At 44.9% G+C, this 20,185-nt stretch overlaps 1 protein-coding gene and 1 long non-coding RNA gene across 13 annotated transcripts in view; one reads left to right on the forward strand and one right to left on the reverse strand.

The window, feature by feature from the left end:
- ABLIM3 (actin binding LIM protein family member 3) overlaps positions 1-20,185 on the forward strand; it is a 196,378-nt gene that overhangs the window by 148,608 nt on the left and 27,585 nt on the right. For 9 of the 12 annotated variants that reach the window (XM_053297264.1, XM_053297267.1, XM_053297266.1 and 6 more), the window contains exons 7-10: positions 6,126-6,213; positions 12,887-12,945; positions 14,489-14,560; positions 15,488-15,643. In XM_053297264.1, coding sequence (XP_053153239.1) covers positions 6,126-6,213; positions 12,887-12,945; positions 14,489-14,560; positions 15,488-15,643 — 375 coding nt within the window. The remainder of the gene's footprint in view (positions 1-6,125; positions 6,214-12,886; positions 12,946-14,488; positions 14,561-15,487; positions 15,644-20,185) is intronic. The other 3 variants (XM_053297274.1, XM_053297275.1, XM_053297276.1) reach the window with 1 other exon arrangement.
- LOC128345401 (uncharacterized) lies at positions 2,091-13,635 on the reverse strand. Its single transcript, XR_008316440.1, has 3 exons — positions 13,386-13,635; positions 12,728-12,908; positions 2,091-2,205 (listed from the first exon to the last, which is right to left on the reverse strand). It is a non-coding gene; the product is annotated as an uncharacterized LOC128345401 (long non-coding RNA).

Here is a 20,185-nt window from a genome sequence, read left to right on the forward strand (position 1 = left end):
GTAGAGGCTCCCTGCCCTGCCCTAAGCGTCCTCAAATGAGCAGCATTGCTGCCCTTCTGTAGCACCCATATACAGAGCAAGGGCAGATGGGAAGTCACCACCAGTGCCACTAGATGCTTCTGCAGAAGCGTGAGGATTGGGATCAGCACTAGTGTATAGTTTTGCCCTCAAAGGGTTACTGGGAGCTTAGAGCTTGATCCTATGAGCTGCTGCCTTTGTTCAGTGGCTCATAGGATTGGGCTGCAAATCCCACAGAACCCCCTTTTGTTCTCCTCTGAGAATGGCTTGTTGGGTTAAAGCCGCAGTTTTCTGGTCACAGTTGCACTAAACAGCATCAATCTGTCACATGTATCATTTTAGTGACGGCCAAATCCTACAGTGGCTCAGCTTGCACGTTTTGTAAATCTGTGTGGAGTTCTAGGGAATGCTTGAATTTGCAGGGAAGCACTGGAGTATTTCTGCAAAGAAAAGAACATTTGTTGCTTTGGGTTGTTAAGTGTCTCTCAATGATTCATTCACATTGATTTCCAAATTTCTGCTTTTTATAAGTGTGAAAATGTAAGGGAGAAACATCAGATAATGCAGCAGCATAAGAAACCACTGAAGCTCTGTGCTCAGTTGATTTTTGAATAGCTCAGCCTTTTTTCTTTTCTCTCCCCCCTCCCCACCTGCCGCCACTTTAATGTGTTGACTGAGTCTTGCATTGTGGACAAATTGACTCCTGAAAGTGTCTGGAATAAAAATAACCTGGCCTTTCTGTATAATGAAAAATACAGAATTTGGTGCCTGTCAGATCCAAGAGAACTGATTGGGGTTTTGGGCAGAGGGGGACAAGGGCAGGACTTGCAATATCTAGACGGAGAAGAAAAAGCTGTGGCAGCATATGCAGAAAACAGAAACTGAAGATTAAGGGCAGATGACGATGACGACGACGACGACGACGAATTTGGTTTCTATACCGCACTTCCAAAAATGGCTCAGGGCGGTTGCAGGTGCAGACTAGGCAGAAGAATGACCCCTCTGACATGATTTTAGGGGCATTTTGGAGCCTAAGTAGGCATTATGAGGGACTTGTGGACAGCCGCTGCCAACCTGCTTCTCCCTCCTATTCATCTCCCTAATAGTGCCTGGTATAATCAATGTCTGATGTGCTGTCATTGCATTCAGCATTTCCCCATCTCTGCTCTGATTCATTGGCCTCTTGCATAGGCTGACTGCAATCATGTCACATCATGTGCTTCTTTTCCCTGTCATCACCAAAGAGATGGCACTGGTAGCCACACATTCCCCATCATATCTACGTAGGCCCTTGGTTTTTCATGAAAAGATTAGGATTAAAAATGGGTGGTTTTTCTGCTTGTGCATCCAGGGCAGGTTTCTGTTCCACAAAAGGCTTCTCAATTGTCCTCCACTGAGCTCTCCTTCAAGACAGCATTTCCCCCAGCAATGATTGCCAAACACCAGATGCCTCCTGGCAGAAAGAAATACACCTGCGCAAGTGCTGAGGGCTAGCCTTATGCTCCCTCTGCCCCACCAGCATGTGGATCATTGCTCAGCTCTACTGACAGACATTAGTCATTTGAGCTAACAGTCATCATCCTATAGATTGGGACTGCCAAATGTAGCTCATGTTCTGGCGATGCTGATTCAGCACATTCTATGCACCAACCTCACCACCCAACTCTGCAAGTTCCAGAGTATAGGGGGTTGTTAGCAGTTCTTTCCTATGCAGCTCCTAATCTCATTAACTCCAGGGACAGAAGTTCATTATTTGTATCTCACTGTCACTGAAGGTTTTAGTCTTATGAATAGAATTGACTAACCATAGCATCTCAACTTGCTGCTTCAAATGGCTGGCCGGGGGATGCCTACAGTGAGCAGATTGACTGATAAGAAAATACCTAGCCTTCCCATTTCAAGCAACAAGTTTGCTGGAAATAATGTTCTTGTGCAGTATTTCTCCACCTCAGAGGAATACTGACGGTGAAGTATCTTGAAGTAGTGAGGACATAAATCAGATGCAGTGTGAACTCTGCCAAGATATATACCAGGAAGTGCAGCTGAGGCAGATACAACTCAAAATACTTGCCTAGCTAGAAGAATGAGCTTTTAATGGTACTTGAGAGATAGGGTTGGTTTTATAACTTGAGACTCAGCAACTGCTGCATGCCACCTGGAGCTCCTTGGAGGAAGAGCAAGATACAGCTGTCAGGAATGAATGAATGAATGAATGAATATGCAGAGCAAACAATGAAAGAATCATTGCAGGGCAACACACTTTGGTTCTTCTGCCAAGCAATATTATGCCAGAAGTTATGAGATGGCTGTGCTATTGCTGGACACTGTACTGATGGTCTGATTAGCAACTCTGTCCTCATGAGTCACAAATGGCCCCATCTTAGGAAAACCTTGACTAGTCTGCATACTGGCTGTAACTTAGAAGTTTCTTCTCTAATTAAAGGCCTTCACTATCCTTTCTTTCTCTACGCCCTTTAATAATCCCTCGTCCTCTCTTATATTATTATCATTACTATTGCTGTAAAATGTCCCTATGGTAGCAATGCTCTGCAACAGAGTGAAGCTGATTGTAGTAGAGTAGCAAGGCATGCCAGTGGCTGCATCTGAGCTCTGGAGCCCTGAAAGTGAGCCTATAATTGAAATCCTAACAGACACTTTTGAATGAAAACAAGCTACCAATTAAACCTGTTATCCTTGTTAAAGGGCAAGGAGAACAGCCCTGTTACTCACAAGTGGGTGAAATAGTAGGTTGCTATTTCTAATCTTGGATTGTCATAATCAGTGAAGGCAACAGAAAAAGTTGCTCTCTGGTGGGAGTCGGAGAGTCTTCTAAGAGAAATCAGGGCTGCACACTTAGACAGCAAGAATGGTTACAGCTCTTGCTTGTAAGGAGGACTTGGACTAGACTTGAAAATTCAGTTATCTTATAACTCTTGCTCAGTAGCAGATCTCCCCACCATGCCAAGACAGTGATGGTTTAGCGGCAGTAAAGCAATAATGTCACACTATTCCAGAGTGTAGTTTACAGCTACGATGACACCCTGGGCTGGGTATGCGATGACTTGTCACCCTGCCCAAGTCCAGCAGACACTGCCTTGATATAAATAGGTGCCAAATGTGGTCCCTTTCATCAGCATGACAGCTCTGAGCTCCTGGGCGGCTCTCACAGATATCCTTGTCACAGTGCTAAAACTAGGGTGGATCCCACAAGCTCTCATTCATTGCAATCCTGGAATGGTCCCATTGATTGCAAAGGGCCCTGCAACATTTCAAGCTTGGATTGCAAACATTTGTTTCAGTGACTATCTGTCATTCTGGCATCAGATTTTATAACTAACCTGCACCCAGTTTTCCAGGTATACGTGCAAATCAATGGTGACACATTGCTGTATGTCTGCGGGTGAGTGGCAGTTCTGTTGAGAACATCCTGGGAACATTTGTGACTGGCATGTGGTGCAGGAGTTTTGAGGCATTGTGTAAGAATTGTGTCAGAAATCTGACTGTGGATGTTGGTTCTCCACATGCAGTGAAACTGCAGCTAGTGCAAAACGCGGCAGCTAGGGTTTTATCTGGAGCTGCCCGATAGGAGCACATAACACCCATTCTGAAAGTGCTGCACTGGCTGCCAGTTTGCTTCCAGGTCCAATTCAAGGTGCTGGTTTTGACCTTTAAAACCCTTAACAGTTTGGGCCTGGAGTATCTGAGGGACTGCCTGCTCCCAAGGGTTGCTGCCCGCTTGACTAGGTCATCTGAGGGGGCTCTGCTCCGGGTGCCTACAATGAAGGAGGCTCGTCTGTCGTGCACTCGGAACAGGGCCTTCTCTGTTGCTGCCCCCAGACTTTGGAATGCTCTCCCAGTGGCCATTCGCTCCTCAGACTCCATCACAGTTTTTAGAAAGCTTCTTAAATCTTGGCTTTTTACCCAGGCTTTTGCATGACCGTTTCTATGCTGCTTCTATGTGTTTTAACTCATTTGTAGTTTTTATGCTTGTATTTTATAGTTTTAAAATTAGATTTGTTTTATATTTTTAGCTTAATATTTTAATTGTCATTTTTATTGTATGTTTTTAACTTTTGTAAACCACCTTGGGGTTGTTTTCATTGAAAGGCGGTATAGAAATTCATAAATAAATAAATAAATAAATAAAATGCACAATGGCTGAGTACTTCAAAAATGTTGTCTGCACCTGACTTCTGTAGCTGATTGTCTTTACTAGGGTTTATTAGGGTCCCCTCCAAAGATGCTTATCATTCAGGTCTTTGTGCCTTCCAGATAAGCTTACTATGCTGTGATATATAGGGGTTGTCCTTGAAAATGGTCCCGAAACTTTCATCAATTCAAAATGCAGCGGCACAGCTGTTAGTTCATGTGTGCCACTCAAAGGATACTTTACACAAGTGCTGAGAGCACTTCATTGGTTACTAGTTTGTTCTGGGTATATTCAAGGATGTCCGTTTGGCTATCTATCTATCAATCAAAATATTTTTATCCTTCCTTTCCATCCCTTTCAAGGACTGACATCCAGACTAAGACTGTACTGTTGTGTGAGGGTGGGATTTTTAAACAATCTCTCCATCCCTCTGAAGCCCGCTGTGCAACTCTCAAGGACATATTTTCAGGAGGCACAGTGGGCCACAGAGGAAAGGGAAGATGGTTAAAAATCCCCCCTCCCACAACAGCACAGCTTTAGACTGGTTCACAAAACAACACAGTTTGATACCTATACAAATTACCATAAATAATTTTTCAATTGAATTTGGGGTCTTACAGTGAGCATATTTGTATCCCAGGAATAGGATTCTGACCATGATCAGGAGGAAGAGAGGAAAGCCCCATTTGTTTCCATGCTGTGCTGCAGTGCTACATATGAATGGAATTAAGGCTGTTCTCACGAGCAGTGTAACCCAGGCTAGGGCGGCCTGTGTTAGGCTGCTCATGTGAAGCACTGGGATCAAGGTGGATCCGGTACTGATGCAGCGCCTAACCTGCCTTTTGGACCCAGCCTTTTAGGCACATAGGAACAAAGGAGCATAGGAAGCTGCCATATACTGAGTCAGATCATAGGCCCAGCTAGCTCAGTATTGTCTTCACAGACTGGCAGCAGCTTCTCCAAGGTTGCAGGCAGGAATCTCTCTCAGCCCTATCTTGGAGAAGCCAGGGAGATAATTTGAAACCTAGATGCTCTCCCCAGAGCGGCTCCATCCCCTAAGGGATAGTGCTCACACTTCTCCTCTTCTTTACTGAGGTTAAGGGCGCGAGCCTACCTTTAACCCTGGTTCTGAGGTTGTGTGACCGCTTGGGCTGCTTTGCTTGCCACCCAAATGGACACAGTGACGCTCCAATTCCATGGGGGTATCCCCCAATGCACCATGGAGAGCCAGTGTGGTGTAGTGGTTAGAATGCTGGACTAGGGCCGGGGAGACCCAAGTTCAAATCCCAATTCAGCCATGAAACTAGCTGGGTGACTCTGGGCCAGTCACTTCTCTCTCAGCCTAACCTACTTCACAGGGTTGTTGTGAGGAGAAACTTAAGTATGTAGTACACCGCTCTGGACTCCTTGGAGGAAGAGCGGGTTATAAATGTAGTAGTAGTAGTAGTAGTAGTAGTAGTAATAATAATAATAATAATAATAATAATGTTTTGTTGTGAAATACACTGTGAAATACATTGTGAAATACACCACTCAATTCATTGCCCCGGCCTCCAGAGAGCTGTGCTATGTGCTATACACTTCCCATCACTGTTCCAGGATCATCGGGGGGTGGGGGTAGATTTAGCACAGCCTTCCTCCCCTCCCCACCCCCATGCCCCACCTCTGGCCATGTGCATAGTTCCACCAGACTTATGAAAGAAGTTAGGAAAGAGGTGGTATCATTCTCTTTTATGCTGTTGAATTGGGGGTGGGGGTGGTTATTATTTTAAAAGAAATTGTGCTGTTTCTTATTGTGAGCTGGATTTGGGGTGGGAGGAAGTTGGGGTTGACCAAAAGGTAAGATGAAGTAATAATTAATACATCAATCAGCCAATTCTCAGAGGAGTGCTGATACATGTGAATTGACATGTTCCGTTTGTTAGACCATTCTCTTTTCTTTCCTTGGTTGTTTTAGGCAGGAGGAAAACATTATCACCCTACTTGTGCCAGATGTGTCCGTTGCCACCAGATGTTCACAGAAGGGGAAGAGATGTACCTCACAGGTAAGAACACGACCTCCTGGAGCAAGAGGTTACAATGTGAAGAGGGCTATCTGCTTCCATGCACATAAACAACCATAGGATCTCTGTCATTCTGCAAATCTGTTGTGAACATGACTTGAGAGTCATGTTCTGTCCCTCTGAAGGTCACGAAATCCTCTATCATGATGGACTCCAACCTTTCCTAAAGATACAGTAATTAATCTTCACTACACCTTTCATGGAATGGAGATTAATATTATCTATCCCATTTTTTGAGGAGTGTATTGAGATTTTCAAATAGAAGCCGCATGATCAAGCCACCAGGCAAACTTCTTTGAATGTTCTGATTACAACAAGCTCAGCTCACTTCAAGAGGTTTTGTTATGTGCCCTTAATGACTCTTTTGAGGGTGAGTGTAGGGGAGAAATTACTGCATCTCATTGTAAGTTTAGAGTTGTTGTTTTATTTTGCAAGTCTGTTTTCAGCTGGGGGGAGGTCTTTGTTCCTTGGGCAACCTTTAGGTGCTTGTCACCCTGAGTTCCAAATTACCCTGTGTCTGTCTGCATTAATTGCAGGGTCGGTTCCATCTCACTCTCGCACTACAGGAACTATGGGCTTAGGGATGGGCTGATTTCTGTGTGTGGGTGGCAGTTGAAGGTTCATTGTGGGGGAGTGGAAGTGCCATTAGTGTCACATTGGCCCATCAGCCAGCATTGTGCCAGCAAAAACCCTGCCACTGTGTTGTGGGTGTAGAAATGGCAATTCCCTCAGAGTACTGCACCTGGCCATCACGCCTGCCTGTGAGGGGCTCCTGTTGCTATGGTGACCATGGCCTTGAAGCATGGTACCTAAAAGTGGGACATATCTGTGGGTAGAGAAAGGACTGGGGGAAGAGTGGTACTTTTCTGACTATGGAAGCTGATAACCTTTTGTATGGGTGGGAGATGACTAGTTAATGGATATGCAAAGCTCAAGATTGACTAGCACATGATAATCTTTTGTATGGGTGGGAGATGACCAGCTAAATGGACATGCAAAGCTCAGGATTGACTAGCACACACTCAAATTCTCCAGTCATAGTTCAGTGTATCAGAAATTTTAATTGGTGTATTTGTATTTGTGTATTCTGCAAATAGCAGCTTCAGGGACAGTTTTCAGTGGGAAAATGGTGCAGAGGGAGAATTAAGCGCTCTTCCCCACATAGCACAGTCCCAGTCTAGATCATATGCCCATGGCCGCCTTTTGTGGAGAGAGGGAGAGAGGGAGAGGGAGAGATATCCTTAAGCATGCTAATTAAACACACTTTTTAGCAAAATGCAAATTTGACCCTCAGAACAGGGCTAAAACTGTTTAGGGATGTGCAAACAGGTTCAATGTTGAACGCTGTCGAAGTCAAACCACTTCAGTTCAACAGTTTGGGGTCGAACCAAACCACCCCCTGTTCGGTCCGACCCCGGAACTAAACCACACACCCCTGGCCATTCGGGGGGTTAGTGAGTCAATTAAAAAACAACACAAAAAGCCATGACTCAGGCCATGCAGAGGCCCATTGCACATGTATGACGGCTTCCAAAATGGCCACCATGAGGGGGAAAGGCCTGGAAAGAAAAAATGGGTGATTTTTGCCATGCGGAAGACTGGTGGGGGGAGGGGGAACCTCTGCTGACCCCCGCCCCACCCTTGCTGCCTTTGAGAAGCTCCCCGGAGGGGTAAGTAATAAATTTTATTTTTAAAAAATATTTTTAAAAAATTATCCAGGGGGAATCCCCTGATTGCGCTGTGCATGCCATATGCTGCATTGTGGGATCTCCTGAGGCCGAAATGCATTGTCCCAGCCTCTGGAGCTCCATGCTGTGTGGCACAACATGGATAATCTGGGAGCGCAGTCTGCACTCCCAGCAACATTTCAGTGATCGGCTGCAGGACGGGGGGAGGTGGGTTGTCTGTTTTTCACATAAAATAGCCATTCAGAACAATTCCAAAAGGCTGGTTTATGTCTTACATGGAAAATGGGCCTTGGGCCTGATCCAACAGACCTGTTGTTATTACTCATCTTCTTTAATGGATGTATGTATTACCTTTCCCATGTTATATATCTAAACATTTTGAGACTGATGTGTGCACCCGTGTCTCCAAAAAACAATGTCAGAACAAAGGCAGCCTCATCTGCAAAAGAAATTTATTTATTTATTTATTTATTTATTTATTTATTTATTTGATTTTTATACCACCCTTCCAAAAATGGCTCAGGGTGGTTTACATTAAAAACAACTCTAAAATCAATTAACTGAAAATTGAAAACGGTAAAAACAACATAAAACCATTATTAAAACAATTAAGACAATTAAGTTTTTAAAACCCTGGAAAACCAGGCCAAACCTTTATGGTTTAAAAACAGTTAAAAAAAACCCTAGAAGGCTAGGCCAAACAGATAGATCTTAAAGGCTCTCCGGAAGGCCAATAATGAACTCAGATTATGGATTTCTGCCGGGAGTGCATTCCACAGCCCAGGAGCAGCCACAGAGAAGGCTCACCTCTGAGTCACCACCAGACGTGTAGGTGGCAACTGAATACGGACCTCCTCAGATGACCTTAATGTGCGGTGGGGATCGTACCGAAGAAGACACTCTCTAAGAGTGCCTTATTTGATGGTATAACAGCCAGAATTTTTTCTGAATGTTGTAATAGTTTCTCTGGATAAAGTCAGCCAGTTGCAATCTTCTCACTGGACACACCTGCAGATCCAGTGAGTGGATGGATGCTCATCCGATGTGCTCAACCATCACAGTTTTCACTACACCAGTACTCCATCTATGTTGATCCCTGGCCTGTTGCACTGCAGACAAGGATGATGGGCTAAATCCATTTAGTGATACAGTCAAGATACCCATCACCTTGGAAGGGTATAAGCGTGGAGGTTTCCCATGGTTCAATATTCCTTCTGCTGTGGAACAACTTCTAGTGTTTTGCCTTCTCCTATTCCTTGTTGCAATACAGTGAAATCAATGAGCTAAACAGCAAGAAAACAACCATCTTATGTATTCTTGAATGCAAATCACAGTAGCCTGGTAAAATAGGAACTGTCTTGTTATGTCTGCTGGTTCAGTTTCAGCTGAGAGCCTATGAGAGCTTTATACATTTTTCACATCTGTCTGGCAGTTTGGATGATATCTTTGTATGGCCAGGTAGACAGAAGCATATCTAATTAAAACCGTGCAAGGGTCTGTGTACTCAAAGGTGGTGGAAATGCCTGTGACCTTACTCTAACCTTTATCAGCAGCCAGAAGTAGCTGGTTTTCAGTCCAGGACTGGTAGCAATGGTATTAGGAGGGTGATGCAGCCACAGATTGGATGCATGTGGAGTCATATTACACTGTCAGTGTTGTGTCTCTTCCTGGCATCCTTCTTTTCAGTGATAGCTGATAGCATGTTCCTGTGACCACACCATTAAGATGGAAGGATCTTAGGAAAGTGGATAAAGCCCCACAAATCAATGGCATGCAGTGTCTCCAAGAGCTTGCTGCGTTATCTCATTCCATCATACAGTGTAGCTAGGAAAGGGGTGGCGAGAGTGGAAAGGTAGTATCAGAAGTTCACTTTATTATTTATTTTATTTGTTTGATTTCAAAATGGCTATTCACTCCCAGTGGAGAACAGACCTGCCTGCCTTACTGAAAGCTGGTCATAGGAATTAGCACCCTGGAGAGTCTTAGTTCTGCTTCTCCACTTGCCTTGTCTGACCCACTCCTTTATCCCTGAGCATCCTGCTACTGCTGCTTGTTGCTGCAGCTTATTGCTGCCACATGTTACAGGCCGTATTGTTGCATACCATCAGCCATTTTGCTTTGCTAGAAGGAAGGGTTGGGACAACTATATCACTTAGTCAATCTCAACTATGATGAATTCACACTCCTGTTTTCTCCCAGCTCATCCCAACCATATTGGGAAAACTGGAACTACAAGAGAGAACCAAGGAAGCAACTCTAGATCATCCCTTGCAGAGTTGCATGAGAACTAGCTGATCTGCATTCTCTTAAGAATCTAGTAACCACGTCCCATTTCTCCACAGAGTGGCCAAATCTTGGGCTTATATATAGGGGGACATGACTTGTGATCCATTTCATACGAATTAATTTAAGGGCTAGGTTCACTTGCTTATTGCTCTGCATAAGAACATTAGAACAGCCCTGCTGGATCAAGTTGAGGCCTATCTCAAACCAACATCTTGTTTTCTACAATGGCCAACCAGATGCCTCTGGGAAGCCTATAGACAGGAGGTACCCTCGAACACCATTGTTCTCTTGAAAATGCTATAGTATTGATGGCTATATGCTATCTCCAGATGTAGAGGCAATATATATAGCTTCCTTGATGCCACTTGTTAGCCATGCTGGCATTCTCTTGGACTTGGTGCTCCCTTTCTCTCCTTGTGGTGTATGTTCAAGTTCAGCTTCAAGTATTGTGGTTTAAATAACCTCCTTGCAGTCTGCAGATATTTGCCCTTCTTGAATTTTCCTTTCAGTTTCCTTATTATCAATCCATTTGTTTTTGAGAAAGTTCCTCTTTTGAAGTCAATAGTGTTTGTACTGGACATTCTTGGGAATTTTCCACTTGCATATATATTGTATTTGATATCATTGTGATCACTGTTCCTTATCAGTTCAACAGCACTTACGTCTTACAGCAGGTGCCACTTAGGAATACATCTGGGGTTGCCTCCTCGCACAGTTATTTAGGGTATCTAACAATTTTGGATTCTTTGTGATGACCTGGACATGTCTATGTAAGAGTAATTGAAGTTGCCCATTATTACAATACTTTCTCCCTTTGATACCTTCCTGATTTCTTTCTCCAACTCAACATGACCCTCTACATTTTGATCTGGAGGGCAATAGCATGTTACTAGTAACAGATTACTTTTTAGGCCTGGCATTAGCACCCACAATGATTCTGTGGAGAAGTGCAGCCCTCCTAAGAGTTCAGGTTTTGCTGGATTCTATACCCTATTTGACAACACCAGCCCCAGTCCCTTTCCCTTTTGATGGTGTTTGTATCTCTCAGTCCACTGTAGAATTTGTGTTCAGCACTGTATCCCACTGCTTCTCTCCATTCCACCAGGTTTCTGTTATGCCCACTGTATCTATGTTTTCATTAACAACCAAGCACACCAACTTCGCCACCTTGGCTCAGAGTCTTCTAGTATTTTCATATAAACACCTATATATATTTAAATTGTTTTAATTTCTGATTTAATATATTTTATGTTTGTTTAAACCACCCAGAGACTTGAGTTTGGAACAGTGTACCAATATTCTCTCCTCCCAGCCCCACTCCCACCCCCCCCTCCGAATATAGTCCCTATCCAAATGCTGTTGCAATGGCTGTCATATCCTTCCATATGCTCATTTCCAACTTGTACCCTATCCCCTTTCGGATGATCTGACACATTTATATCCTTATCCCTTAGGGATGATGTTTCCTCAACTAGATGCTGCCCAGCTCCTGTCAGTTTTCCTGTGGGGTTAGTTGAAAAGCTGCTCTGCAATGCCGTTCTTATGTTAAGGCACCATGGAGATATTTAAATGCGGTGCACTTGCTCTTTACTTGTTGCACACTTTCTCCATTGTGTACGTTACAAAATTGCAAGTGGACCGTCCTGCCTTGTGGCCTTTGAGTCTTTTTTAGTTCTATAGTTAGGTGTATTTGAGCCAACTAATGGTACAGTGGGCAAGTAACTTGCCTAGGGAGCAAGAGGTTACTGGTTCAAATCCCCCCTACCATGTTTCCTAGAGGGAAACACCTATATCGAACAGTAGTGATACAGGAAGATACAGAAAAGCATAATCGCACACTGCATGGGAGATGGCACTGGTAAACCCCTCCTGTATTCTACCAAAGAAAACCACAGGGCTCTGTAGTCGCCAGCAGTCAACACCGACTCGACGGCACAACTTCACCTTTTACCTTTATGGTGTATTTGCCTTTTAGTAGTAGAGCCCTGCTGTCACGTTCCAGCTAACATTCTGAGTGAAATGAATTTGCCAGTCACTTCCATCCCAAGATAAAATTATTGCAGTTCTAGTTAATGCTGAAACACTGGCAATATATTTAGATCTGTTTGTAAGACAAATGTTGTGTGTCCCTGGCACCAAGAGACTTGCAGGCCAAAATGTTCATGTGTTAACTGTAGTCTTTGATGCAAAGAGATCCAGGACCTCATTAATAAGAATCAAATGGGTATTATTATTATTATTATTATTATTATTATTATTATTATTATTGACATGAAGGGCAGTGATCTGTCAACGAATCAAAACTGTGTCAAAGGCAATTACTCTGAAGGCTCCCTGCCTGGACACAGTTCTGATCTCATCAATGGATCACTGCCTGTCATGCCAGCCAATATTGTTGTTGTTACTACTACTATGACTACTACTACTACTACTACTACTTTATTATAAACATTTATATACTGCTTTTCAGCAAAAGTTTGCAAAGTGGTTTTAACAGCAAAATGTATGAGAAAATGGCCTACCTTGCAGAAAGGGGCAGGAGCAGGCCGTGCCAGAAACATTGACGGCCTGGAGCAAGGAGTGCTGAATGTTTTCTGAAGTATTGTTCTTATGACCTTGGGTAACATCTGTAAATCAGACAGTTTGTTGTTCTGATGTTCTGCTGGTCTCCTATGTTTCAGGGTCAGAAGTGTGGCACCCCATCTGCAAACAAGCAGCAAGGGCAGAGAAAAAGTTAAAGGTAAAGCAGAACTGGGGGTGGATGGAAGGCAGAATTTTAACAATGATGGGATGTAGCACCTGATGTGGAAATATATCAGTGGCTGGAAGATGGCTGGAAAGTTTTCTGACTTGCTTTGAAGCTGCAAAGCAATTGCAGGAGAAGCAGAAGTCTGAATTGGAGCATCTGAGCATTCTGATCTACATGGTTGTGTCTGCTTGAACTGAGTTTACAGGCCTAAACAGCTTTGATGCTGAAACCAAGGAGGCCAGCCCATAAGCATAACCCTGTTTTTTTGTTTTTGAGAGCCATTTCCCTGAAGAAGAAGAAGAAAAGTAAGGGGGAACCTCTTCTCTCCCAAATGGACTGCCATGTGCATTATACTCCCACCCCTCAGTCATATTAATTTGCATCAAGGAATTATTTTCGAACCCTAGGCTCTGAATCAAGAGAAAGCTCACCTCTTAATGCAGGGATTGAATCACCACTTGTGAATTCAATGTCTTGGCAGCAAAATTTTGCTTTTTGTTAAGGAAAAGATATCTGGGGCATAGGCTCAATGAGATTGCAGTCGGGCCTCTAACAGTCAATTCTATCCCTGCTTAGCTTGCATTATTGTTACATTTGGGTTCCGGGGATGGTAGACAGAACAGGACAGGACTCAAGATGGAACCAGCATCATCTGCATTCTTAGAAGCCAGAGGTTTATGTGACTGACATCACAAAGGATCCTGGGGCTCATCTCTTGGATTCCATACTGTTTCATTGGCACCCCTAAAAATATTGATGCTCAAAGTGACTGCTGGGCCAACCTTTATTAATTCTGCCATTTGGACTCTTAGCAAGGATTGACACATACTAACAACATTACTATGCAGCTTCTAGAGTTCGTACAAGATGATTCAGTTAATTGAAGTTGGTGGCTGCTGTAGCCCTGTGTCTCTCCCCACCTTCCCATGCATTTCTCCAATAATGTCTAGTAAAAGAAACTTATAACACCTCTTTCTCACACTCTGCATTTCTCCACCCCCTGCAAGCAGTAGCCAATGAACTGCAGATGATGGGAGTGGAGAAGAACCCACAAGCACTGAATATTATGACCTCATGTCACACCTCTCTTTTATCAAACATTACCAGGGAGACATGTGAGGAGGAAGATGGTACCAGCCACACATCTTCTCTAAGGTCTTGTTATATATAGTCATGTATACATTAGCATTAACTACAAGTACCTGCTGCAAGGTAAAGCATAATAGTTGACAGTATTTCAGAGTTGCTGGGTTGTTTGAGTCTGCAGTGGAGTGTTCAGATAAACTACATATATGGAATGCTGAGTGTGAAGATGGCAAAGTATGATAGCAAGTGGCAACATACAGCAGACTATGCAAGAGGAAAGCCTTATATGAAGACAGAATATAGGTAGATAGGTGACATCTTGGCCATTACTGGAGGTGTGCCCCCTCAGATCAAGACTGGTTGAATGGTTTCCTTCAGTATCATGGATTAGGCAGAGACTGAGAAGGGTTTAATGTATGACTAATTCTGTATTTTTCTGCCTACACAGCACAGGAGAACTTCAGAAACATCCATCTCCCCACCTGGCTCCAGCATCGGCTCCCCCAACCGCGTCATCTGTGTAAGTACCTCCCTGTTGCTGAAGGTTGCAAATGGTAGCTGTGACGAAGGCTTGCAGTTCCTATAAGTGCCACTTGAAAAAACATGTCCTATGGGTCCTAGGAGGTGTGAGAAGAAAAGATTGCCCCATGAAGCTATTGAGAACTGGGCTCTTATGGACTGGGAATGTGGTCTTTCCAGATCCAATGAGCTGTGCGAAGGTGACCGACAAATTCAGCCTGAGATGTCTGCATCCATCCTTGAATGCCTGATGAAAGCCAAAGAGCTTTGATACTGATAGGGCTTCTTTGAGCAGCATATGACTGAGTGCAGCCAATGCAAGTCATGATGTTGGTTACAACCTCCAGTCCCCATGCTCTTTCCCCACCATTGCCTCATCTACCTAGGGAGAGGCCTGTCACCTCTTGCAAGGTTCAGTCCTTCCCTCTTCTCACCTCTGTGGTAACAATCTGCTCTGTTTGCTCTGATTAGAGATGTGCACGAAATGAATTTTTGAATTCATTTCCAATTCGAATTAAATTCCAAAAATTCATTTTGAATTCAAATCAGTTTCAAATTCAGTCTGGAAATTCAATTTAAATTCAAATTGATTTGACCCTATTTTGGTGCCTTTTTTTTAACCATTCGGGTGGCTGAATGGTTTAAAAAAAGGTACCAAATGGCTCTTGAATTGAATTTGAATCGAATTTTGAAAATTCATCTCTAATTTGAATCGAACTGCCATTTTAAGGGGTAATTTGATTTAAATTTGGATCACCCAGATTCGAGTCAAATCAATTTGTATTCAAATTGATTTGCACATCCCTAGCTCTGATGTTGCCTTGATCCTGTATACTCCAACTTGTCCCTTCTCTCCCTCCACCCCAATTCCCATTTCTTTACCATTCTCTATCTTCCTCTCTCTGTCTCTGTCTTTCCCTTTCCTCAGGCTAAAGTGGATAATGAGATCCTTAATTACAAAGACCTGGCTGCGCTTCCCAAGATTAAAGCCATCTACGAGGTGCAGCGCCCTGACCTCATTTCCTATGAGCCCTATCACAGATATACTTCGGACGAGACGCTGGAGAGATATAGCTATGGGGAGGTACAGCTTCTCAGCACTTTTGACAGGGATGCAGGGAGCCAGTACGGCCTGCAGTGGAAACAGAGGTTTATCTGTGTCCCCCTAGGAGTAAACTCCATTTATTTAAATGCATTTTTTGAGATTCATAATACAGGGTGAGGGGGTGGAAACAGAATCCAACCGGATTATTGCTAAGTAATCAACTGATTGGTAGACTGAACATATCAAAGTGAGACCCGATCTGAAAATGCTGCTTCCATCCTTTGCTACTGGGACACCGACAGAAAAAGCACAAAGACTTCCAGTTGCAGTAGGCAAGATCCAGATTAAGTTAATCATGACTAAGCACCATTTAAATAAATGAGACATGTCTAACGTAAGTCCCATTCATTTCAATGGGAGTTGGTCATTACTAGATAGTAGGACTAAAAGTCATTGTTGTCAAGATCCTGCCCAGTCTGTGTGGTCTGCCCAGGGTTGAGAGAAGGGAGTGCATTTGTTATTCAAATACACTGAAACTAGAACAGAGTGGCTGGCATACTGCACAACATTACGTGCATTTTGCGATGTAACATTCACACAGTTGCACAACAACACTGTTGTGCTAAATGTAAGAATTGCAGAAATGCAATTGATGGTCATTATTTCCAGTGGCTGTCAATTGTACAACCTTGCTTGCATAGTTCTTGTGTTTAGTTCAGCAGTGCTCTTGCACAACTCCACGAACGTTACATTGCAATGTGCATGTAATGTTATGCAGTATGTCAGCTGGTAATTTGAGGAGGGCTCCCTCAAAGAATTGCCTCTCCTTGTATAATATGAGCAAGGATCTCCCTTCAGCTGTGTCCTAGCATGTCTAGGATTCCTTGATGCGAGAAAGAGTGCCCTGATAGTCCCAAAACAGAAAATGAGACAGACCTGCTTTGCATGTGTCTCACCTGACTTGTTAAATGAGTTCTGGCCTTTTGCTTTGGCTTGTTGTTTTCCTGCATTCCATTCCTAGAAGCAGCCCTCCCTTTATGTTTGGCATATGAGGGGTAAGGGGAAAGAGCAGGACTGAGCTGGTCCAGCCCGAACTTGCTAAAATCTGCTGAACAAGGAGTTGGTTCGTGAAATGGGAACAAAGTGAGAGAAGTGTGCTTGGGCCAGAAGGAGGCCAGATATTCAGCAATCCAGTGCCCAATGATTCTGTCACAAGCTGAAGGCAGCATTCATCTGAGCCCTTTCAGATGACCAGGGAGCAGTCTTTGGCAACTGCCAGCATCAGCACATAAAAAGCATCTTTGGGGCATATAGGGCACCAAAGTGCTGCTGCTGCAGCACCACTCTCTAAAAGGCATCGACCCCAGGAATCCCCCCACATACTAAATGTTCCCCTCCCAGCGCTGTGATGGGGTGCCCTGCTTATATAGCCATCTGGAATGTTTGTGCATGTGAACATACATCACTGTCACTTACTTCTCAGGGAGAAAGCACTTGGTGCCCATCCTGTCATCCCGTTAAAAAGGCATTCCCAAGCAGGGATCCTGGAGTGACCAAGTTCTATTTTTTTAACAGAAAAGTTGGGGAAGCATGGCACAGCCTCTTCCCCTTGGGGATTATCATTCCCTAGGCTTACTCATGAGAAGAACCATATGTGAGGAGTAGGGGAGGGGACGCTATGAGGTGCATTCTGCAACCCTTCCCATCTTTGAACACTAATATCAAATTTACTAGGTGGTATTGGAGCGCTTGCCACCCATTATCCCACGGATCACTCTCATAGGAGAGTGCCAAGCCACCAAGGCTCAGTAACTGGGCAAGGTTTCTCTGTGGAGGAAAAACATGGGGATGAGTCCTCGGGCGAGTGCTATCCCAGTCTTGGAGACTGCCACCAAGTAGTTAAACCGTGTGCTCTGTCACCCTGTTTGCCCATGTGGACATGTGCACCCTTGCCCATATCCTGAAATGGTGACTCCACTGTTCTGGAGCCGCTGGAAACCAGGGCTCCCCTCTCCTGTGAATATGGTGCAACGCTGGACTGAGCCAAGGAATTTTGAATGGGTTTAAAGGTCTATTCCAGAACCTGGTGTCTCTCCCATCCACAAACACACGAACAGGCTCTTACACATGGGGCATCAGAACCACTTATGGGTGCACACAAGGCTTTACGGAGAAGGGGTGTTGGAACACTGAAACTAACTCTTTTGCCACTGAGAGTTGGGTGCCCCCCACAAGCGGGGCCTCCTACAGAGGGATTACCTCAGCCCATCAGCGTTCAGTCCCTAGACCAGCAGACATCCCTTGGCCTTCCTCGGTACACAGTCCCTCTTATGGAGGGATAGCCAATATGAGCAGGGCACCCCATCACTGGGCAGGGATCAAATGGTTTGTGGGAGGTGGGGGAGAGGGTGCTCCTGGCAGGGTTTAGAAGGCAGCCTCAAGCCGGGATTCTGGAGCAGCCAAGTTCAGTTTTTCCCCCCACTTGAAAGTTTTAGGAAGTGGGGCCCCAGCCCCTTCTCCTTTGAGGGTTTGCACACCCTAGGTTTACTCATGAGAAAGGCCAGGCACCAGGGTCAGCAGTACTCCAGTCTTCAGAGAGTGCACAACTGCAGTGAAGACAGATTTGTCCGACCTGGGATGGACCACTCGCTCACAAGGGTGCCTGGCCATGGGGATACCCCCTTGCCACTCATAAGAAGAGCCATCAGAGCAAAGGGGAAAGAAATGCTAGGCAAATTCAGTCATGATGCCTGTTAGCAAAACATCCCCTTCTCCCATGGAATGCTCCCTCATGGTATTACCAGGCCATTGGGGCTCTCTATCAAGCCAGGTTGCTGTGTAGAGGAAAGCAATGGGGAGGGGTACCCCAGAAACTGCTTTCCTTGTCTTGGCAGCTGCCAAGTTGCTGTCAGGCGTGCTCTCTGCCAGCCCCTCTGCCCATGTGGACATGCGCACCCTTGCCAGTGCCCTAAAATGGTGACCCCACTGTCTCAGAGTTGCTGTAAAGTGGGGGGGTCCTGTGATTCCCCATGCCGGCAGATCTGCATACGGCACAACATTGAACCGGGCCCTTGAATTCTGCATAGATTCAGAGGTCCATCCAATGTCACCCCCATCCACGCACGTGGCCAGGCTATAGAACATGGAGCATCTAGATCTCCTTTGGGTGCCTGCATCTTCACAGAGAATGGGGGTGTGAGATTTTGTTCTATCTTTTACCATGAAGAGTTGGGGGCCCCGCACAAGTGGTGGCCCATTGGGTGGGTGGGTGGCTTAACTCATAAGCTCGCAGTCCATGGGTTGACCAGCATCCTCACAGCCACATTGGTCTCCCCAGAAGACTGGACTGCTAATGAGAGGGTAAGCCCAACAGTAGCAAGCTGCCAGTTGAGCAGGATGTTCATTGGATCTAGATGGACTGCTTTGCCCGGATGACCCCTTGTAATATCATTCTAGGTTATGGTGGGACAGACAGACAGACACACACCCCAAATCCTTTGCCCACCCTCATCTACATATCCTCTCCTAGGAAGTCTTCATGCTCCCCTCCTCTCCCAGAGTAACAGGGAAATATCCCACACACACACACAAATGCATGCTTGTGCGGGACTATCAGGGTACAAGGCTCTTTGGGGCTGCTGGTGCCATTGTTGCCAGAAGAAGTGCTGGAATGGCATGGCAAGGCATTTAAAGGGCTTTCCCCTGCCCAGGTGGAGCACTCTGAAAATGCACGATTGTGCTCTGCACGTCCCCCTCGGGAGCATGGCCGCTCTGCTGATGTGCCAACGCGTTGCCCATAGTCTGGCCATGGAGCTTGCTGGGATTGGTCTCTGTGGCTGAGCAGCAGGGAGGGACTCACCTCCCCTGGAACTGGAGATGGGCAGGCTGCAGTTTGATGAACGTCTGCAATGCAGTTCACAGTTCCAAATTGAAAACACGGGTTTGCCAACTCCCGGTTTTGTGTTACATATGAACTGGGCCGTTGTCTCTCACTTGCATATGTGCTCGGGTCTGACACATCTCACTTGCAGTGAACTGGAGTGCCCTGCTTGCATCTTATATTGGCTGCACTGCAGCCATGACAGGAGTGATATTTGGCGCAGTTAAAAACAGCCAGGAATCGTCTTGGCATGGGTTGTGTTGTTCAGCAAGTGGTGCTTTATATTTCCATTCTCTCTGTGGTATTTGAGAACATTCCTCCTTTTCTCATGTGAATATGTGTTGAGGATACTCTGCGTCTTGTGGAGGAGAAGCAGCTGCTCCATATATATCTGTGGGCTGGGGCAGGACCATTTCAGCCATTAAATTTCCTGGCTTGCATCTTCTGTCTCAAGTAGGAAGGAAGGGGAAAGATTATTAAAGACTTGCATCTTCATCATGTTTGAATTCTCTGGTGTAAGTCTGACACGTGCATTTTGTGTTGCTCATGCTGGTTGACCAGATCTAGGTGTCAGCCTAAGTCTGACATTTCATGCAGACCTTTGTATCCTTGATGTGTGATGATCAAGGATACTCGATCTACCCCTACTTCTACCCCTACAGAAGTAAGCAAAGGAATCCTCTTGAGTGTAATAAGTTAAC

The sequence above is a fragment of the Hemicordylus capensis genome, chromosome 2 (genome assembly GCF_027244095.1).
Source record: "Hemicordylus capensis ecotype Gifberg chromosome 2, rHemCap1.1.pri, whole genome shotgun sequence".
Classification (NCBI taxonomy): domain Eukaryota; kingdom Metazoa; phylum Chordata; class Lepidosauria; order Squamata; family Cordylidae; genus Hemicordylus; species Hemicordylus capensis.